Source organism: Seriola lalandi, unplaced genomic scaffold, assembly GCF_002814215.2.
Source record: "Seriola lalandi dorsalis isolate HSWRI2012SDOR001 ecotype SW California unplaced genomic scaffold, Sedor1 jcf7180002051960, whole genome shotgun sequence".
In the NCBI taxonomy this organism is placed as follows: Eukaryota; Metazoa; Chordata; class Actinopteri; order Carangiformes; family Carangidae; genus Seriola; species Seriola lalandi.
This window is the reverse complement of record NW_019522513.1, coordinates 66,227-89,647: the sequence shown is the minus strand read 5'-3', so window position 1 is coordinate 89,647 and position 23,421 is coordinate 66,227. Positions and strand designations below refer to the sequence as shown.

Genomic DNA, 23,421 nt, shown 5'->3' with positions numbered 1-23,421 from the left:
TTCTATTCGACTTTGTTTTATTGTGCTATTTAATTTTCATTCACTTGCATGAAAAGTGCTCTATAAATAAACTTTAATTTTGGTATTATTTTATTATTATCAACATTAGCAGTAAGTAACAAGACTTTTCATAGACAAGAAGTGTATTATTAACACTGCCACATTGAATAATCAAACTGAACAATATCATTATCACATGTGGCTGAACCAGATCTGCAAAAATGACAATAAAAAGGATTTCTTTCTTTGAAAGTGATATACAATATTTGTGAATCACACACTTTTATTCCATGTGTAAAAGCATAAGGATACATGAAAAAGACCTGGACCCAGTTCAAAACTTCATGCAAACCCTTGTTCTTTCTAGTGTATAGTCATTATATGCATTATGGTACAATTCCATATAAGTGTTCGTTTCATTAAAATACAACATGGATCCCTTTTTCTTAGATGCCTCCCTTATTACTGTTCATGATAGATAAAAATTGTGTATGGGCGCGGCTTTTTACACTTCCGAAGGGGGGCATGCCAGAAAAAGTCCAAGAACCACGGCTCTAATGGGATAGATAAACTTATGTAGGGTGTGAGGCAGCAGCAAATAGGGCCAAACATGTATTACAGACATTAAGTAAACCAGGATGAGAGCAGGAATCTAGTGCTCAGGGAGGCACAGGATAAACACAGAATCACTCAAGAAAGAAGTGATGCAGACAAGAAGCCACAGAAAAATCCAGCACCATAGTTTTTACACATTAATTGGTGCTGAAAATATAGGACGGGAAGTCAGGGTGTGATTAGCTATAGGAAACTCTAGAGCGGTGATTCTCAACATTTTAAAAGTAATACCAAATTAAATGCTATACTATTGCAATTAAAGATATACTGTAACCCCCCCCTCCAGTTGAGATAAACTGCTCTCAGTGATATAGTCCTCACTCAGGGGAGCAGTAACGGCCAGCAAACAGAATGCTCATGGAGGGGTTATGTCGGATGAAGAAGAGGAAGGGGTGATCCGCAATGAAGGTGGCTGGACGAAGTGCACAGCGCAGCATCATGACGGCGGCAGTGGCAGCAGCAGCCTCGGTTCCCTCCTCGTTCACCTCCACGAAAGCCTTGTGGACGACCTTTGACAGCGCCAGGTCGTTGGCAGGAGACATGCCTGTCACAGAAGAGAGAGGCAGAGAATATTTTAAATAAATGTAATACCTCCTCTCACCCTTCATGTTGATGTTGATTTGGGAGAACTTCAGTATTTTTACTTGACAGGAGCCAGTTCAGGTTTTTCATGTCCTGATCTTTACAATGAAATATGAACATTTCCAATATAGTCCAGGTACGTGTCCTACCTGAGAAGTCACTCATTATCATGTCAAAAGCATCCACCATGCCCATGCTGACCAGGACATCCTTCATGTCATAGTTCTCCTCCATCTTGAACCGAGGCAGGCCGACCTGGACCTCAATTTCATCCATCATGTCTGAACGAGTCCACTCCACAAAGTTTTCATAAGTCAGCTCCTTCTCCAGCTGGAGGTGGACACAAAATGGACAATCAATTATCAGTTTGTCTGTGTCTTGTGGGCGTCTTTATGTGTGGAAATGTAATAGTGTGCATGTCCTACCTTTTCAAGACCAGTTGAACTGTCCTCTATGTCCATAGGTAGAAAGATGAGCATGCTGAGCTCCTTCCCTTTGTAAGGCATCTCCAGAATCTGTACAACAGCATTTTTCCAATATTGGATAGCTTATGAGTTTACATGCAACAATCAAAAACAGAGATAGTTTCATAGTGATGGTAAAAATAAAGTTTGGATCATAACCAAAATCTCATCGGTTTTTCTTTGACTCATGGTCAGTCTCATTCATATTCCATAACCTCATTAAGAAAGGTAATAAATGATTGCCTTTGTTGCCAGGTCAGTTAACAGACATACTGTATTACCTGATTAATTAAGTGAATTTCTTGATTACCTGGCAGTTGGCTTCAGGGATGTAGGTCAAAGGGAACTTAGTTTTCTGGTGCATCATCTTAACTGGCTTAGCGTCATTCTGAAAACAGCAAACAGAAACATGTGTAACATAACAACAGCTGAAATCTAGTACATATGACCATGTTGCAGTGATGTATAAGTGTACAACAAGGTGTGATTGGTACACCATGACATCATTGTTGAGTGAGCGAAACATACTCAGGCAGCAAAACACATAATTTCAGTCTAGTGTGAAGTTAACAACATACACTACAGAATATTTAAAGCTGCCTTAAGCTGCATTTTGGATGTTAACGTGAAACAAAATGACAGAAAAGCTGGTCCTGCTGATGTCACAAAAAACAGTCATCACAGTTCACATTCAGGAGGCAGATGCACAACACGCCTCATTGAGAAATGTTTGAGCTCTGGAATAAGTTTAATATTCAGCATCAAAATCTCTTAATGAAGCTCAAACTTTTTGTAGACCAGTTCAAAGCCAAATCACTTATTACTTTATTACTCTGACTAAGGCCCAGTGTCTTCAATTTTTTTTTTTTACTTTGGTAAATCATTTGTCAATAAATAACGCAATATCTACAGACTCAAACTCTATACTTACTTAAGCAACATTTTCTTATGAACACCACATAGTCTAAGAAAAGGCGTCGCCCTAAACCAAATGGAAGTATAACAGTGTCCTTTTTACTGACCACAGTGACCCATGATTAACACTCACATGTTTAAAAAGCTATTGGGAAACGTTTTCTCCTGATCTTGACTAACATGCAATAGAAAAGGGTCCAACAAATGACCTTTTGTTAAGTGACGAGACTCTCGCCCTTTTGCCCCTGATTTCCACATTCTCCTGTGGTCAGGTTTCGTGCAATGGCCCTGAAGTTGAACCCTTTTCGCTACTTTTCATTAAGAAAGTGGAAATAGAACCTTAGACTGTGCATTTTCTCTTTTCATTTTCACTTGTTTGACTAAAAAAAGATGAATTGGTTTTCCAATATTCCTACAGCATACGCACCAGAACTCTCATTTTCACTTGATTCTACTGAGCTGTGGTCAGATCAGTAGACGGACAGTATACGACTGCACATGTCTGATATTAATCTCTGCGTCATGGTATCATGCGATATAGTTTCACAAACCCAGACTTGAGTTCAGTTAACAGCGTTTGTCCACTGAATGTTTTCTCTGTGCAGTGTTACCTTGTTGAGTTTGAACTGAGCATCATGTGTGGAACTCTGCTGAAACTGCTTGTTCCAGTTGCCTTTGAAGTAGATGGCATTTACCAGCACCAGCCTGGTCATGTTATCAACCACACCTTCGGCCAGCACATCCTTAATTTTACCTAAGAATATGAAGCACACAATTTGAAATGATTTGCCATGTTTCCTCAGTGTAGAATTTAGTTCAACCACATTTATTAGAACACATGGAAAAATTGGAAAGTGGCATCGTTTCAATATTAATATGTAATCTTTCAGGCTTAATACAATTACAACTGGATTAAAGTAACACTTGCCCTTTCTAACTGAAAGGAATTCTGGTCCCTTTCAGGCCACCATAGAGAAATCTTTTAAACTCATGGCATTGTAAGGTCATAAAAGTTTGCACATCAGTATGTAATTCTGGAAATCCAGCTATTTCTCCATACAAAGATGAGACTGACACAAAACTGTGATTAAGCAACATGAGGTGTTAACAAACTGATAAGTGTGTATGACCCACCTTGTGTCTGGCTCTCCACCCAGCTGTTGATGTTGAGCCTGGCTGCCTCGGAGCTGTTGCTGAAGTCCACAGACTCCAGCTCTGCATGGTAGTGCTTCCTGGTTTTTTCAAGGAATCCCTGGAACCACCAGCAACACATTTACTGATTCTGATCACCCAATATCCTCTTCACCTGACTTAGTGGAATTAAAAGCCATTCCAGCTAGAGAGAGTATTTCCACAGTCACTGCTTTACTTGCTTGTATGCTGGCCTGCTGCCCACTCCCTAATTCATCATTCCATTTTACTACACGCTTTAAGATTCCTATCTGAGCCTCTCATTCACTCCAGCCACACATTCTGTAAACAACACCACACCCACACATGAAGATGCATAGTCACATATATCCTGAAATACACACACACACACAAACCTCAACAAACTGGTAAGATTGCTCCCCGTACAGTCTGTTGGCAACACTGAGGGCGTACGGAGCGTCTGGCTTGTTGAGCTTGTTCAGCAGGAGGGCAAAGCTAGTGTGGACATCATCCTGAAGGTCCTTGGTTTTCAGACACTGTGGACAAAGTAGACAAGAGGTGTTAGAGAGATGCACTGAGTCAGTGTTACACCAGTCTAATAAACAGAGCTTGTGATGACAATATTGACAACATCAGCAATTTTGTCTTGGTCCGTCTTTGGTGCTCCATGCTAAGTATTTGCCTACACTATGTTAAATGATGATGGATCGGAAAGATTTCCAAAAATGAACTTGATAGATTTGGTTCTAAATCTCTCTCTTGTAAATCAATTGGTCATAAAAACGAAAAGGTCAGTTATCTAAAATTTGGACATGCAAATGGCATCAGCACAGAATCTAGTATAACACAGCACAGTGTATAGATTGGGCCAGTTTGGTATGCTGGAAAGAAATGAAAGCTGATGACTTCCAGTAGTAGAGTCTGAAAATATCTGAACCATTGACATGTCAATGTTGATGCACAAAATCTCAACTTTGAATGAAAAAAATATGGCAAAAATGAAAATACAAAAAGAAACTGACATGGAAAATATAAAGAAAATATTAATATTTCACACCTTTCACACTGACTTTAAAGAACCCATGGAAATGCCTGCCCAGGCACTGAAGCCTTTCCAGAAAAATTCCCATGAAGACACACAGCATCCCTCCACCATGGTGTTAAAGTATTTACACGGTTATTTTACAAAACAAAGGCCTGTCTTTTTAATAAGAATTTCGGATGGTATGTTTTGGCTGGTGTGCATCCATATCAGCAAGACATAAACCACCGTCTTCTGTAAACTGTAATAATGATGTTTGCCAAATTTGGTTTTATCCACATACAAGGGCATTATCAGAGTAATACACAAGACATACAAAAGGAAACAGATTCATTTGTGTGTACTCGATTTTCCTAATGCATTTTTGATGGGTTGTCATTGCTTAAAACGTTTTAAGTGTTTAATCTCACTGTGGTTTCTAGCAGCTTCTTATCCGAGATAAACAGCACACCCAAAAAGAAGCCATACATAGAAAAGCCAGTACTACATTCCTGTGAATTATGCAACACTATGAGGTTTGGAGCTGACAGTCGACGCATACACTAAACCTTCAGTAGGGCTACTCCCTTGCATTGTTGCGTTTCTCTAAATTCATTTCAAAATAGCGGCATATTGGAGATTAGTAGAAAAACAAGTGAAAGATCCCTGTCTCCAAAGATCCCCTCCACCACATGACACCACCTAGACCACCTGTTAGTAAAACGCCCCTCAGGTAGTTTATCATCCCTGCACTCTTGGCTTTGTAACCACCTCCAGCATGTCTGGCAGCTTGAAGTGGACCAGCTGCTGCATCTGCATCATCTGCTGTGCTCCCGCATGCTGTGGCTGCTCTGCCTCACGGAATCTGAGGACCTAAGGGCGCAATTGGTAGTGTTCACTGTTAAGTTAGACATAATGTGTCTCTCGTTGTGTACAGGAAGTTACAATTTCATCCAAGCAGCGATGTGTGGGTTGAGTCATACTCAGCAGGCCTTGTACACTACCCTCAAACTCAAGCCAGGTCAAACAGCTGATCAAAGAGAAGTGCAGAAAATTTTGTTTTTTATACAGCTGTGGGATAAACCTCTCTTCAACACAAAGACACAGGGAGATGATGATTGTAGTTATATATTACTGGACTGGAAAGTAATTGCATTGGTATCTACCGTCATGACTTTCATTCTATGTTACATTGTCTTTCTGTGTGGTGCTAGAGCGACCACACCCAAGAATGACGTCAAGGTGCACTGACCACACCTTGCTGCAAGGCAACAACTTCAACCTCTGCAAGATCAGAGATTCTCTATTTATTCACTGACGGTTCAACTGTTTGAAAAGTAGCATTTTTATACAGCTGGTTGAGTTTAATGACATCTAACATATTTGGAACATGACAGGTGATGTATATGAATGAGTACTTCGGTTCATCTGACCGGGCTGTGGGGGCGTATTACAACATATTTTATATAAACTTATTTAAGCAACTTTGCAAAACTATACCTATAACCTACATTCTTCATTTTCCTACAATACATATTCATTGGCTTTCAGCTACGTTGCTATTTTGTGTTGCAGTGAGCTGATATGTAGAATCACAGCGACAGAAAAATAATGTACCAGGGAATAAAAGTACCAGTGTTGCACATTTTGAAATTGGACCAAATCATGAGGGTGGTGTTTGGCAAGGAGATAAATAAAAAGTTTTTGCAAATTCAGGTGGCATCATTCCTGATGCACATATTTCTTTTTCCCATCAACTTACTGCAGTATTTGTACAGCACATGACACTGACACTCCCTCCCTCCCTCCCCTCTGTCACTTTGGTTCTTGGTGCAGCTCTGGTGCAAGTTCAGCTACTGTCAACACATCTGGCTGGAAGCCCAATGATTCACATCCCATTTGTTGACAATTTTACCACATTTTGGAAGAAGCTCAGCCTTTATATGCAAGACATGATTAAGTCAAAACAGGTTGTCTTTTGTCTTTTTAGACCAGACCATGTCCCTGTTTAACAGCCAGGTAATACCCCTAGTTCTGTTGCATCAGATGAAAGAGGGGCACAAACTACAGAAAATACTGCTATTATCTGCTATTATATTTCACTGTCTTGACATAAACTTCACATACTTTGAATAACCTTATTACTCTTAACTGTCATCCTTCTCTTCCATTACCCATCATCCCCCAGAACATGATCAATTCAAATGACTGGAGTTGTTTCCCGACCCACGGCACATGGATGGTGGATTAAGGGCAAGGGCCTGGCCCTCATACATACTCACACTTCCTGGGTGTGGTTTTGCTTTAGGAATCGTTTAGAAAAATGTGAGTAAATGTTCGTGTTTTACAGCACATCAACTTCCACATTTCAACTACCTGTTTCATTGTACTGGTTATTACAGAGGCCTTTCTGCTGTTTATTCTACAGACGGCCACTGTCTGAGGGCATTTTTTTTTTTTTCCCTAAGGATCTCCATATTTCTTAATAATGAGATGAGACAGTTGTGAGCCATTCAGTGATTAAACGTTGAACGATTCCCAGGTAGCCAGACAAGTGAACATATGGATATGCACATAATGGGAACTGATAAGGTGTACAGATTGCTTTATTGTACCTAGATCTTTATTGCCCCTACACTTCCAAATTATGTATCATGTTCCTATAGTAACACAACACAGATCTGCCCTCCATAAATCCTGGTCAGAGTCTGAACAGAGCAGATCTTTGTCATTTTTGCTGACACTGGAAAACAAAACTGGTGATTCATACTGAATGTGGGTTTACACGCCCCCAATGTTCCACTCCACCCTTTCATTCCTATCAAACTTAATCAAACGCTGTCTTTCTGGAGCGTTAATCTTCAGTGTCAGAGAGGTGTCACATCATGGGAACTTGAATTTCATGAGAAATCTGCATCATTCCACTGAACAGGCAATACAATATCAAAACTGAACAACCAGGTGCACCAACCTCTGATATCATGTTACATTTCACAAAAACAGTGTGTGTGTGCGTGAACTGTACCTCTGACATCTGTTTGGCCGTGTTGCCTCCAGACCCCAGCATAACCATAGCCAGGGCTGAAGAGATGCTAAAAGGAGAGAAAAAGACATTTGCGGTCTTGTCGTTATCGCTCAGCTTGTTGAGCAAAGCCAGAGCGAAGCCGGTGTTGGCCTTGGACAGAGGGGTTAATGATGCCATTGTGTCTTGTGTCTGCAAAGAAACGAGGGCAGAGCTTTCATTATTACGCTACACATTTTAAAATCTTTTATCTCTAACCAATTTACTATCTCACTCTGTAGGTGAGCCAAACTTTACTGAAAGTTAATCAATTTATAATTAAATTGTTTGTGTTTGAATAGAAATGCCTGATAGACGATATATTCACATCATTTAAAATCATTCAATATAATTCTTCAAAACTTTATATTTACCCACCTTAAATATTCCCATTATTTGTGGCACTGGGAGTCTACTCAATTTTATTTTATGGAAATAATAATATTAATAGTAATAATAATAATAATTATAATCTTAATTATATAGAACTTTTCTTAATATACTAACAAAGTGCTTTACAGAAAGAAAAATGGGGAATTAAACTAAACAAAATATCATAAAACAGAAGTAAGTTACATTCAAATATTGACTGAATTAAATAAAACACAACAACATATCAAACATTTATAAAAGCTTTCTAATAAAAGAATGTTTTAAGAAGAGTTTCAAAAGACACTTAAGATCTAGCCTGTCTGAGCTCAGTGGGTAGACTGTTCCACAATTTGGGGGCTCAAGTAGCAAAGGCCCGGTCACCTTTTCTCACCAGCTGAGTCTTCAGAATAACCAGCAAGGCTCCTTCCACCGATGTGAATTGTGTTATTTCGGTTTAAATGTCTAATTTTACCGCCTAATTTCTAGTTTTTCATGTTATACTGCTGTCGAAAAGCACTTTGACACTATGATCTATAAGTTATTAGCCTATTACTATTAAAAAGCAATATTATAGTAATATTATAATATAGTAATACATTACTATATAGTATAATATGTGGTTGTTACCAATAGTAATTTAGGATTTTATTGAAATTAGCAGGAGTTTTAGTGGTGTTTATGCAAATTCACCACAAGATTGTAAATATATTATTACATTTGGAGATTTCTGAATGGAATATGGTAGAAAAATAGAGGGTTAATATATCTGTTGGATTTCACAATGAAAACGCATTCTTTTACAGGCACTAAAACGTGATTTTATACTTACAACTACATATAGCACCGTTTAGATAAACTATAATCTACACATAACGCCACACTTGACTGTATCGACCAAGTTCACTGTCAAACTGGAACTTTACACCTGTAGCATGAAGAACTTCCTGTTTATACTATCCGGTAAAATCAATGAATAAATCCCTGTGCCTGCACCCTTAAACCAGTTAAAGTCTACAAACTAAACATTAAACCCTCCGGTCACGAGCAGAGTGTGACGCATCCTTTACTTACTAACAGGCTCTTTCCTTCCAGTGCTGGGATGATCAGGAGTCTTTCAGTAACAGACTGACTTCACTGTCCAGCGCTTGTTTTATTATTGACGAGCTGACACGCCCCAAATGCTCTTCCGCATTCTCATGTGTCATTCTATGGAAGCCGAAGAGATAAAAACCCTTTCTTTCGCCCCCCCCCCTTCTCTGAAGTTATCTCACTCAAACGGTAATTATTGCTAAGGTTTCAGAGTCAAACGGTCCAAACACTGACTCACTGATTTGTGAACACATGAGTATACTCCCATTCATTTTCTAAACAGTTTCACACAGTCTGAAATCACATATCCATCACACTTTCCCTGATGACTTCATCCCTGCTAAAGCAAGTGGGTTAGTTTAGTTTATTTGATTGGGACAATGCAATTTAACATAGTTTCAAAACAGGGTATGAAACTAATGTGTTGCAGAGTTTATAGCTATTGCTAATTTTCTTCTGCTCCTTTTCCAGTTGACCTTTTTTTTTTTTTTTTTTTTTTTTAACACATGTTAAAAAGTCAATAGTAAAACCAACACAAAACAGGCAACACAGTTGGTGATACCGTACAATTAGCTAAAAATAGAAGAGTCTAAACAAATACAACTACAGCACGCTAGAAGTAGTCAAACAAAAACAATTAACAATATATACAGTTGCCTAGAAATGAGTAGAGCTCTGTTTTGTTTTTAGCAGCACTTAACCTTTATTGTGAAGGAGTCTATGTCTGGAGTTAATTTGATTTCAGTTAGTCATTTGTTCCAAAATTGACAGCCCTTTATGGAGAAAGTTGATTGTACAAATTTAGATCTTCAATGTGATATTTTACAAACACTAAGAAATGAAAGTACAGAAACAGACCTAAGAGGGTACAGAGGCTTTGTCGCTCCAGCTGTACTCCAGCAGGGTACAGCATTGAAGCTTTGAACATCGGTACATTTTATACCTTCTTGTCTGTTCCTCTAAAAGGACATTTCTTTGTACCCCTTGTGACAAAAGTGTACCTTCATGTCATGGCACAAAAGTATATCCACTGGAAAGGTACAGATTTGGTACCTTGTTTTTTTGTTGTTTTTTGGGGGGGCATTTTTGCATTTAATTTGATAGGTCCAGTGAGAGAGACGCGGGTCAGAGTCAAACCCATGGCTGTTGTGGTTAGGACTAAACCCATGTGGTACACGCCCTACCAGGTGAGCCAATGAGGCGCCCCCAGACTTGGTACCTTATGAGGTACAGTTGGAGCGACATGTCATTTTGTACCTTTATGGAGCAAAAACATATCCCTAAATTCAGAGACAAAATCATTTACAGTTAGTTTACATTTTTTTTAAACAAAATCAGCATTTTATATGTAAACGAACCCATTTTGGGTGCATGTATTGTATTGTTCTGGTAAAATGTATTTGTCCTTAAAAAAAGTTTGAGTACATGAGAAAAAGCAGTGCTTTTCTACATTAAGCTGAAGCATAAAACCAAAGGAGCCATTCGCTATAAGTGCAAAACAGGAGCAAGGTTAAGTAAAGTACACTTCCAAAATGTGTGCAAAATTCATAACTCACATACTGTATTAGATTCAATTAATTCAATGTTTCAATCACTAAAATGCACACGCAGCTATGTTGGTAGCCTATTTTATTACAACAAACCCACCTCTCTATTTAAATCAAGATTTTGTAATCACTGATTTGCAGCATCATCTGCCTCTACAATAATCTCCTTTGCTGTCAGCAGTGGTTTTTTACCTTTAAAATCAAAGTCAACAGTTAACACCCTAAGGACCATTTCAGTACCTTACAGGGTACTTTTCTGAAAAATGTAAAAGAAAGATACCACTATTTCTCTGTGTGAGATTTCCACACACCACGCTCCTGGTTGCTCTGTTACGTTCTTACCTTTGGGTATATGTGGAGAGAGACTTTGGCTAAACTGTTGATACATTTATAAACTAATTTCAGAAAGAAAAGATGAATAAAGCCCTCAAAACTAAGTAGATCTTTTCAGTATGGGACAGTGAAGTCATCAGACAGGCTTTTTGTCCATTATTTTCAGTGCCTGATTATAAGGATAAGGATGTGAGGGGTCTGACTGTAGATCGTGACGTTTGAGCCCATACTGTGATACAATATGAAAAAAAAACCCACACTAGCATACTTCCTATGTAAAGTTATGATTTTATACATTTAAATCAGTATGGGATTGAACCAAATATTGCAGATAAACCCTCAGTAGCAATGGAAAAATTAAGCAACTTAAACTCAGTTATTTGACTCACTCCTTGCAATAAAACTATTTGTACCTTTAGGATTGCAGTAGTGTAGAAGTTAATTGTACCGATTGCTGATATTTAATTCTGATGCATCAGACTGCCAGTTCTTCTTGGAAACCATTTCACCATAATTCTGTCATCAAAACAAACATGAGACCAGTGAAGTCAGAGTTATTTTCATATGAGATGCAGTAAAAAAGCAGGTTCAGGGAAAGTGGCACGCCTAAGCTTAAGGGGTAACTGGATTAATTATGTCATTGAAAAAAAATTAATGTAGATGTATTGACAGTGTCACAGCACCATCCCAATCTGACAGTGTTAGATAAGGAGTCAATGAATTAAAATGCCAACAGCAATGATTTGTTTTAATACTAAAGACACACACAAAATTGCAAGAGGAAATATTAAGGACTACAGAGTAGAGGTGGGAGTTAAGTGACTGCAGCTGAGAGCAAATGGAAAAAAGCCAAAGATATATCATGAAAGCAAGAGCCGTTAATGAAACAGGTGTAGTATGGACCCAGATGCAGCACACATCTGGATATAGTTTGTTATGACCTTTATTTATGAGCCAGCGGACATATTGCACACAGGTGGATATTGGGGACAGGGGAAGGGGTCTGGAGAGCCGTGGGTAAGGTGCTGAGCAGGTGAGTGGAGCGGGCTGGGGAGGCTCACACACACACACACACACACACACACACACACACACACACACACACACACACACACACACACACACAGGTAATTGTTGAAGCGAAGCAACGGTACCGTTAGGGGGCAGGCTGGAGACGTCGTCGAGGGAGCAGGAGGATCGGAACCAGGTGATCGGGGCGGACAAACCCAGGAAGGAGCAGGCGGGCGGGTAATCAGAGCCAAACGCCAGCAGGGAAGTACTCACAAGACGAACCCACCAAGAAAGCTAGGTTGACGAGGCAGGAGTCTCTGGCAGACGGGAACCAGGGAGGGCACAGGCAGAGCTCGTGGTCAGGGACAGAAGGCTGACGCGTTTGCCGGGGAAGAGACGAGGCAGGATGGTCAGAGACAAGCGGGTTCGATACCAGGAAGTCAGTCCGGAGATGAACGCTGGCAAGTTTTGCATGAATACGGAGAATAATCTGGCAATGAGTGAGTGGACCAAGGCTGCTTAAATACTGGTTTAATTGGAGCTGGAATGCAGCTGGGAGCAACAGGTGGGGACGGTGAGGCTGATGAGGAGGTGTGGCAGAGTGGAGAGTGAGACGGAGGCGGGTTGAGTGGGAAAACACCAGAGATATCAGGTAGGAGCAGAGGCCGATTTTGTCAGTTTAAACTGGAAAAAAAATCAATGATGATTATTTAAACCATCTAATGAAAATAATTGTTGGCATAAGTCAAACATACAAGTCCCTCCAGTTCCTTCAAGCAGGCAAGGTGTATTCATTTCTGACATATAAGCCCACTCACCACTGATTATAAGCCTTGGTCCAGTAAGGAAACAAATAAAGTAAATTTTACATCACAAACAATAGGCTATATAGTTCACCTCTCCACCTCCTGTTCCCACAGCTGAGCAGACTCAATAATCCCACAGGAAACAGCTGCAGCACCTCCAGCAACTGTGAGACTGTGTTCAGATCTGAATACTCTTAAATTTTGTCAATACAATGAAAGATACTAATCAGATGAAGAGATAATACGATTGTAGTATCTGGATTGTCTGCTTCTCTCCTGTAAGCATTGCTTCAGCTCTGGTGATGCCGGGGCCCAGAGGCAACCCAGATGTCAAAGGTGGTACAGACACAAACACACACAAGTCTCTGTAGTAATTAGAGTGTAGAATTGCATTGCAGGGTGGGCTGGTGTTAATCCTCTATAAGCAGCTGCCAGACAAACTGAGTCCTGATTAAGATGTCTAATCAAATTAAATCATCACATCATCACAGACTGAATGAAGAAATGAGATGATTTAGTTGTAGTGAGATCATAAATATGTTGTCCGTTGACTTCAGAACCAGCTTTGAGGCAGCCAGAGTCAACATCAACAGCAGGGTGGAGAAGCATACACAAGCTGGATCACACACACACTAACATACACACCATCAGTTTATTGCAGTGTGTGTGTGTGGGAGTCCACCACTTTTTCATTAAATCAAACTCTCCTATGTGCCTGTGTGGTAAGTTATGTAGTAAATAGGCTTTGTTTATGTTTCATAAAACTACATTCTTTGTTTGGATGGAAACACTGTTTGGACTGTGTGGTGTTACTTCCCACTGGTTCCATGTGGTTTCAATATTGTCACCAGGTAAAGTCAAAGACGAGACGACCAAGCTGGTGCTAGTCAATGTCATGTACTTTAAAGGCACCTGGAACAAAACGTTCATGAGGGGTGATCTTGCTGATGCTCACTTTAGACTCCACAAGGTGAAACTGTACAAAGATGAACACTAACTAACAAATATCAGCCTGAGTCAGTCAGTCAGGCTGTGTCACAGCCTGCTGTGCCTTCACCTGTGGCTTCAGTAATTTTCCACCTACCCCGCCTCCGTCTCACTCCCACCGGCCGGCCACACCTACCTTTCCCCAGTGTGTGCGAGTTCTGTCACCTCGCTCCTGACTCACAACTCTCCAGCCCCGACCCCCGGGTCCAACCCAAAGCCCAAGCGACTATTGTCCTGTGTAGTAACCTGACTATACTGCTGCTCACCTGCTCCCCCTCATTCCAGCAAATAAAAGTCATTACCAGTCTTACCTGTGATGTGTTTTGCTGCAACTGGGTCCTACCAACATCCGTTACAGTCTGAGAAACTACATGGCAGCAGGTCTAATAGCTGGTATGTGGAGGCCTCTGCTTTAGAAACTGCACATAGTTTGTGTCTGTAAACACAACTGTTAAAAGTTAAAGCAAATATTCTCTAATCTTCTGCCCCCCTCCTGTACGTGAATGGCAGTAGATAACATATTTGAACCTATAATAACGTCCTTCACAATGATATTAATTTAATGTGATAATTGCTCTTTGTTTTTCAGCTTTATAACAATGTTTTCAACATTAATCCGGGTGTGAACACCTGTTCTGGAGCTGGGTCTTCATCCACAGAGGGACACAGGTAAAAGACTGAGGCAGGGAAATCTGCAAGCGTTAGGCAACTGGAGTGAGTGTGCAAACAGACACACTACATCATAATTTGCAGCAACTTGCAGAGCAGATTTGGTCACTTTGGCAGCACCCCCCTCTACTGGTTTTACTGGTTCCAACCTGAGGAAATGTTGGTGGCTACAACATGAAGTCTGAGGGAATCAGCACAAACTTTTTTAGCTGTAACCTAAGGAATTGTAAGATAAAAGGAAGACAGGGCACACAGTGTTTTCAAACCTAACACCTTTATTTTATTCATGTAGGCATAAGGATAAATACTGTGGCCTTAGTTTGGTTCATTAACTCTTTCATTAAACTCCATGCTCAGCATACTCATATGGTAAAGGTACATTTCAATGCCTTTTATTGTGATGTGATGGTGCAACATTTCAACAGCCTGTCTGAGATTGCAAAAGAATACACACCTACTCACTTACAAGCAAAGACTATTTCAAAACATACAAATAATCAGGAAAAGTTTGGGATTCAGCACAAGCACACCTGCAAACACTCCGGGCAACAAATGCTACACCTGTTTTGTAGATGTGGATGTAAATGTGAATGTGAAGGTGCACTGTGTAGAACCACATTCTACACTTGAATGTTTTCCTGCAAATTTGTAAATTTGCGCTGTGGGATTCATATAGGATGGTGATTTAAATGTAACTCGGAACTAGGAAATGGGATGTATAGCTAGAGCAAATTAAGAGAGGCTGTGGACTCACTGACTGGAGTCACACTGCTCTGAAGGGCACCGTGCTCACACAGGGGAGCAGAATCGGCCAGCAAAGAGGACACTCATGGTGGGGTTATGTCGGATGAAGAACAGGAAGGGGTGGTCTGCTGTGAACATGGTAGGAATCATCGCAGAGCGTTCCGTCATGACGGCGGCAGTGGCGGCAGCAGCCTCAGTTCCCTCTTCATTTACCTCCACAAAAGCCTTGTGGATGACTTTTGACAGCACCAGGTCGTTTGCCGAAGACATGCCTATCAGCAGAGGAGGGAGGACGTTTTAAACAAATACAACACTTGATGACACAGGCATGTGTATAATGTATTATAATATATGTCTCACCAGAGAAGTTACTCTTTGCAGCATTAAAAACATCCTCCATGCCCATGCTTTTCAGGACATCATTCAGGTCGTACGTCTCCTCCATCTTGAATCGAGGCAGTCTCACCTCCACCTCGGTTTGACCCATTAAATCTGGATGAGTCCACTCCACAAATTTCTCATAGGTCAGCTCCTTCTCCAGCTGGAGGTGGACAGAAAATCCATTTGTAGTCAGTCTGTCTGTTTAGAATTGTGCATTTGTCTATTGTATGTGTGTATGTGTCCTACCTTCTCCAAGCCTGTTGTATCGTCCTCTATCTCATTGGGCAGGAAGATGAGCATGCTTAGGTCATTCCCTTTATAGGGCATCAGTAGGATCTGCCCAAAAACATTCTGTTTTTAATGTCATTTCATTTACAGATTATCTGTTTTTTTCCATCATGAAAAACAGGTTGCTGTTTAAAATACATCTATTAGAAGTTACAGCTATGGAAATCATCTTAAAAACCACAAATCTAAAGGTTTGATGCAAAAATTGAACCATTTGTTCTTTGAATCTTGGTTAATCTCTCCACCATATTTCATTGAAATCTGTTTACAAACTGTTGTAATATCAAATTGCATGGCAGTCAAAACCACATACTGCAAAACATGGACATTACCTGGAAGTTGGCTTCAGGGATGGTGGCGTGAGAGAACTTACTTTTCTGGCACATCATCCTCACTGGCTTGGTATCGTTCTAGAGACAGGCATGAAAGGCATAGTTTTTTATGATATAGAAATTAAATATCCAGAAAATATATGAAAATATATAACAAAAGTAAAAGCACTCATTATGAGGAAAAACCATGTTGCAGCTGGTAAAGGCTAATTATAATTAGTTAATATACTGCTGGGTAGCTTGTGAATTTCCCAAGGCAAAAAGGCTGGTGTAGATTACTATCACCACATTGTTCCATGTATTTATTCAGTGAAACAGTTTTAATCCTGCTTTTGACTTGGTGGGATTAAATAAATGGAATAATTTAGATTTAACTTGGCTTTCTGTGTCACCTACCTGACACACACTGATCCACTGCCAGCCTAGTAAGGCACAGACAATGAGCCCTGTCACTATACTACCATGGGGTGACTGGGACTATTCTTCCAGTCAGCCAGTCAAATTAAAGCCAGTCATTTGTAAAAAATTAAATAAATAAAAAAATAGAAACAGCTTTGTCATGGTTTACTATCAGAGTGTCCTGCCACATGCTACAGTATTACAGACCTCAGGTAAACTGTAAACTATCACACATCATTTCACAAACCCAGACTGCTGCTTTTGTTCCTCAGTGTCTCCATCCAGTGCTGGGGTTGTGCAGTGTTACCTTGTTTATTCTAAACTGAGCATCAACAGTAGAATCCTCCTCAAACCGTTTGTTCCAGTTGCCTTTGAAGTAGATTGCATTGACCAGCACCAGTTTGGACAAGCCATCCACAATGTGCTGGGCCAGCAGGTCCTTGATTTTACCTGTAAAGTGATGAGCAAAAACATCATGATCAGGCACTAAAAATAAGTTACTGTACGAATTGGTATAAGACATACAATTAAAAAAAACAAATCAACATTATGGAATCAACTAGCTATAAAAGGGTTAAAAGTGTGAAGTCTAAAAGAATGTGTTCAGTTAAACTGTGATTAGGAACTTCTGATTTTCTCCAGCAGGATGTGCCAGACCCAGATGTGCCCTATGGTTCTGAGTCTGAGACCCAGGAGCCTCTGAAAAAGCCTTATTGATAGATTTCATGCTGCACTCAGGCACATGTTGGGAAAGAAGGTCAGTGTGTTAAGGAGCTAACCCCATACAAGCCGTAAATGTGACTTCCAGATTCACAACACGCATGTAGAGAGGGTGGAAATACCCACGTAGTGTCATGTACCCTCTGTGGTAGATCTTGTTAGAAGTTGGGCTGATACAGTTTGAAGTAATTAAAGTCTGGACAGTTACTGTACTTACAAAAAACTTTAAATTTAATTAATTTAACCAAAGGACGTTCCAAGATATATATTTTCTCACCTCGCTGAGGGAAACCAGAGGAAATTAAATTTAAAATGGAAACAAGAAAAACTGGAAATAGAAAATTAGATTACATGTGGATTATACAACCCTATGGTAACTTGTAAACAGAGAATAACAAAGGACCAATATTGGCTCAAATTAGGGTCAAAAAAAATTATGAGCTCCTTTAGTGATGTAGAGAAAAGTTTTTAGTTTTAAATCAACCTTTGTAAATCTGTAAAATAAATCTTCATGATAAATTGATTGAACTGTCATTGTCCAATCAGATTACGGTGTGACCTGTCTTTGTGTAACCTCACCCCTGACATCATTTGTTTTTATGTACACAATCTCATTATTATTTTTTCAAATACAAATCTTTTCTACAAATGTACAAACTTGAATTTGTCATGCAGATTCATTTTACAGGTTTACAAAGATTTTACAGGTTCGTTTACAACTACAAACTTTGGAATTATTTCCGAACATCACTTTACAAGCGCAAAATCTTTCTGACTCTAATTTGAGCCCATAAACTAAGGACTGATCCCTGAGGATTCACAGAGGCTGAGGAGGATTTCCAGACACCAGTGCTAGATAGAAAACAAAACCAGTGAACAAAAATGGCCACTAAATTACTAATATACTTCAGTGAAATCAAATCATGAACTCTAAAATAGAACATCTAGAAACAAAAGTGACCACTTTGAGAGAAGGGATGTTTGGATTTACACACTGATGAATGTGTGTTCTGAGACCTACCTTGTGTCTGCTCCTCCACCCAGCTGTTGATCTTCACCCTGATCTCCTCCGAATTGGACTGGAAGTTCACAGACTCCAGCTCAGCATTGTAGTGCTTCTTGGTTTCTGCTAAAAAGCCCTGGAATCATAAAACAGCACATTTGAATACTCATGCCACAGTTAAATATTCACATTAAGCAGCTCAGGTACAAGACTCTTCGAAAAATACTTAGGGACGCTCCACCGATTTTACATACGGAAGACAGTTGATTTATCATGTGTAGACCTGCAGCTGTATAATGTTTTCTTTGGCTATTACATACAGACATACATACACAGTACTTTTAATTCTGTAATTAACAAAACTGCTAAAACCAGCAATAAACCTTTTATCAAAATGTACCTTTGAAATTTACACCAATGGATTTCCATTTCATTGTCAACAGTGTACATGTTCTCATCTGAAACTATAATTATATACCAATTATATTTGCTTTATTGGTGCTTCGAAGGAAAGGAATGAATGTGTAGAATTTTGGAAAGATAATGAGCTGGTTATCTGGGAATATGCCTGCAGGTTTGAGCTCAAGGCCATCTTGAAATATTGACACACTAAATTATAGGATTACAGGTCACCCCTTCAGCAAATAATTCATTGGCACACACACACACACACGCACACACACACACACACACCCACCTCAACAAACTGGTAAGATTGCTCCCCGTACAGTCTGTTGGCCACACTGAGGGCGTACGGAGCGTCTGGCTTGTTGAGCTCGCTCAGCAGTTGGGTGAAGCCAGAGTGGACATCGTCCTGACAGTCCTGGGGTTTTAGGCACTGCAAACAGCCAGAGAACACCTGCGTGTTACATAAGCACACTGTGACAGATGAAAGACTACTCTTGTATTAGATTAATGCTGATTGTTGGCTTTATGGTTAGTTTTCCTGTTAAATGATAAGAATAGACACCAACTGTTACTACTGCACCTCTGCTGTATTGATCTTCTATTAATGTTAGTTTGTCTTTGCTAGCATGCTATCATGGTGTGATGTCAAGTGATACTGGACCGCCTGGGTTTAGTGTCAGTGTTCTCATAATTTACTGTAATTTGAATGACCTTTGACCCCAAGATCCTGAAGTTTTCATTAGTTTGATTTCTCTTTATGAGACCCCAAGCACCTTGTGGAGAAAATATATGGAAAAGGCAAACACAACAAATAAAAATATCAACACTATTAACATTAATATAAAATATTCCATGGGAAACCTTTTTAAAAGCATTTGCACACAAAATTACCCACCATTTATCCCCCTTCATGTTCTTTTACACGTCTTCTTCAGTGTGGAACAAAGAAATTTTAGGATGGCCTGCTTTTGTTGGAAAGTTAGGGCACTGAATTTCCCATAAATCTGCTTGTTTTGCTGTTTGAAGCTTCATATGAAGGCTTGTGTTTCCAAGAGGTTAAAACAGTGGGAAATGAAGCGTGTAACACTCAGGAACCAAAATCTCAGGTTTCCTCACCAGATAACCACACCCACACCCTAATCATTAATCATCCTTTGACTTTGTTACCACCTTGAGCAGATACTGTGGCAGTCTGGAGGTGCGCTGTATCTGTGTCTGCATCTGAATGCGCGTCTGTATCTGTGACTGCATCGCCGACTGCACTGATGTGTGCATCTGTGGTTGAGCTTCTTCCTGCTGTTGCTGTGTCTCAGTGAAGTGGAGGACCTGAGAGGTGCAAATGGTAGTTTTTCTTATCATTAGGATCCCTCCTGAGTTCAACACATGGCAGGACAAATTACTGGATAGGTTAAAAACAAATAAAGTATTACAATTGCACTCTCTGTTGACTGTGGAGAAAGGAAATCTCACTGCAGTTTGTATAAGACAGGGCCATACATGTACAGACATGTTGGCTTCATTATACCTGATGACTCTCAGGCAAGATCACTCTCTTCCTTTAACCCACAAAGACATAATCACTTAGTAAAATTCCATCATAGTTCCATCAGAGCCTGTCAACACCTACGTTAAAACATTCACTACCACTCCCCAGTGAAACTGAAGCTTGCCCTGCGCTTTGCTTATCAGCTGTATCCATCAATCTCACATCTGGCTGACAGGCAGCTGTTGCTCCATAGGCATTCCCAGCTAGGAACAAAACCAGACTTGATTCTCAACACATGATTAATCTAAATCAGGTTGCCATGTATGCAGTGTATCCAGTAAAATAAAAATAACTATAACATTAAACAATGAATTAACCAGCCAGGGTGTATTACCAGTGTACAACAGTAGATTAATCCTAGCCTTTTATTTTTTCATTAATCTCAGACTAGTTTTGTTATTTGCACACAGCGTTACTGTAACAACACACAGGTATCCAGATCCTTTAAGTTAAGTAGTAGTACTACAAGTGAAAGTCCTGAATTCAAATCTGAATGTTACTGAAGTAAAAACACAAGTGTTATGATCATAAAGTCTCAAAAATAAAAGTAACCGTCAAGCAGAAAAACTGTCCCGTTAGTCTAAAATTATGTATTATTTTATTTGATTGTTATTATTGATGCATTAACATATAAGAACATGTATTTATAGTGCAGTAAATTCACTCTCCACCACTGACATTCACTATATATCACTTCCATTCTGGCATCACTGCTTTGGCTTCTTTAATCCCATTCTGACAACAATGAATTTATGTTTGCTACCTTCTCATACTCACAATTTAAACTACCCCAGGACATTTGTACTACTGTTATGCAAAACTCCTGACTCATGCCTGTCTCTTTGCGTCAGATATAATAGTACCCACTGTCTTCATTCAAATTTCCAGTATACTATACGCCCAGTTCCCTGAGAACATGACAGAGCTTGAAGCCTGAGCCCACACCTTTTTCCTTTTCTTTTGATGCAATAATATGCCAAAGAAATTACAGCCACAACATCAACCAGTTCCACTAACTGCCTGTATAATCACCTTAGTCTAGATGGATGCATTAACATGATAGCGGTAACTTTTCTACAGTTAATTTCCTCAGCATTGTGCTTTAGTGTGTGTGTACAGTACCTCGGATATCTGTGTGGCTGTGTTGCCTCCAGCCCCCAGCATCACCATAGCCAGGCCTGAAGAGATGCTAAATGGAGAGAAGAAGATATTTGCAGTCTTGTCGTTATTACTCAGCTGTTTGGACAGAGCCAGAGAGAAGGCGGTGTTGGCCTTGGACAGAGGGACTGATGATGATGATGATGATGATGATGCCATTGTGTCTGATACAAAGAAAAGGCATTGAGAATAGAGCATTAATCATTGAATTAAAACTGTACTGTAGCATGCACTGTATCTGTTAAGTAGCACTCCCACACAAAATTGGATAAAATCATGTTCCCCTGATCATGTGAAAACACAAATGTTTGTGCCTTTACATAAATGTTACACCTGTTAGAAATCAATTCAACTATAATGTCATTTGTGCAGATAAAACATCTTCTCTGCAATGAAATGCTTAGAATGAGACTTGGAAGAGTAAAATAAATAATAAAGATAAATACATTAAAACTACTATAGATGAGGAATAGAAAGGTAAAGGAAACAGTGAAGCCTTTGAATTATGAAGGTTATCAGATGCTGTGAGTATGGAGTATATAGTCCTGCACTGCCTGCCAATCTGTTGCATTATCTTTTAAATTACATGTACTCATTTGGCAGACACTTTTATCCAAAGCGACTTACAAGTGAGAGACAGAGGGACATGTATTCAATAAGTGCAAGGAGATCAAGTTAAGAAGTAAAACCATAGTAAGTGCTAATTAGGCATTTTAGGGTGTTAGAGGTTGCATGGCAGACAGTTTGTATACTGGTTGCCTACAGTCCTTGATGATCTTACAAGCCAAGGTAACACAGATGGTAAATGTCTAGTATGGCAGGGAATGTACTACTGGTGAAAACCACAGTCTCTTTTATGAATGAGATATGCAAATGTTTCATCTTGTGCATTCTTACACGTTTTATGAGGATGCTCAAGCATCATGTCAGTGTTTCAGCTTTTCATGAAATCCAAGTCTTTGGCCTCTTGGTTTAATTTACCAATTATTAAATATTGTTAAGCTTTAAAATTTAAGCTGCCTGTGCAGACCTTTAAAATGCTCTTCTTCATTGATGTTTTATTTAACAACTCGGCAGAGTTCTCCAACAACAATATCTCTTCTCAGACATGTGTAGAGAAATCCCCATTTTCCCCCACAGAATTTTTACTGAAGAAATCTCACCAAACCCAATAAAATCACACAGATGTTGCTCATCATTAGTTAACCCCTGCTGCCTTTGCAAACCAGGTGAGGGCATAAATTAGTTACATAAAGCCTGGTTGACCCGTTATCATGCCTTATCTCTTTTATTATGGAAATCAGGTGACAATAAGACAATCTGTACTTACTCACAGACACTCTCCTTCAGTCAGCAAGGGATCCGTAGTCTTTCAGCTATTGGAGGAACTGTTCTGTTTGAGTCAGTGCTTTGTAATGTAAAGAGCTGACACACCCAAAGTAAAGTAGGTGGCTGCACCTTGAAGACGTATCTAGAGCTCACACCCATCAGTGAAAGGAACAGCCGCCCTTATTATGGTTACTGTGCCAGTAGGAATTGTGAGGAGATGCCCACGTGACCCTGATACAGAAAAGGGATGGATGGATGGATGGATGGATGGATGGATGGATGGATGGATGGCTGGATGGATGGATGGATGGATGGCTGGATGGATGGATGGACACTGAGAAGAAGACAAAGTGGAATCAACAGCTGATTAAGCAATAATTTTCAGAAACAGTATCAGTATAGAGACGTGATTATAAAATTTATGAGGACAGTGTGAATCAAGAAATGTGTCAAGTGGTCTGAACCAGATTAATACAAAAATGAAGATGC

General features: G+C 39.7%; 2 protein-coding genes across 4 annotated transcripts; both read right to left on the bottom strand.

Annotated features, from left to right (window-relative positions):
• Positions 1-237: 237 nt before the first annotated feature.
• On the bottom strand, positions 238-12,622 carry LOC111649778 (leukocyte elastase inhibitor-like). 3 transcript variants are annotated; one of them, XM_087172074.1, is made up of 10 exons: positions 12,306-12,622; positions 7,775-7,963; positions 5,521-5,622; positions 4,124-4,264; positions 3,711-3,828; positions 3,188-3,330; positions 1,972-2,049; positions 1,623-1,712; positions 1,347-1,527; positions 238-1,159 (listed from the first exon to the last, which is right to left on the bottom strand). In XM_087172074.1, exons 2-10 carry the CDS (start codon positions 7,949-7,951, stop codon positions 933-935), a joined length of 1,257 nt encoding a protein of 418 aa, XP_087028200.1. In that variant the 5' UTR covers positions 7,952-7,963; positions 12,306-12,622; the 3' UTR covers positions 238-932. The 3 variants fall into 3 exon arrangements, with proteins under 3 accessions (XP_087028200.1, XP_023255241.1, XP_023255242.1); XM_023399473.2 differs by lacking the exon at positions 12,306-12,622 and adding an exon at positions 9,254-9,371; XM_023399474.2 differs by lacking the exons at positions 5,521-5,622; positions 12,306-12,622 and adding an exon at positions 9,254-9,371.
• A 2,259-nt stretch (positions 12,623-14,881) lies between these two features.
• On the bottom strand, positions 14,882-23,066 carry LOC111649774 (leukocyte elastase inhibitor-like). The gene is made up of 10 exons (XM_023399467.2): positions 22,934-23,066; positions 21,568-21,767; positions 20,070-20,225; positions 19,189-19,329; positions 18,510-18,627; positions 17,076-17,218; positions 16,370-16,447; positions 15,996-16,085; positions 15,729-15,909; positions 14,882-15,640 (listed from the first exon to the last, which is right to left on the bottom strand). Exons 2-10 carry the CDS (start codon positions 21,760-21,762, stop codon positions 15,414-15,416), a joined length of 1,329 nt encoding a protein of 442 aa, XP_023255235.1. The 5' UTR covers positions 21,763-21,767; positions 22,934-23,066; the 3' UTR covers positions 14,882-15,413.
• Between the last annotated feature and the right edge of the window lie 355 nt (positions 23,067-23,421).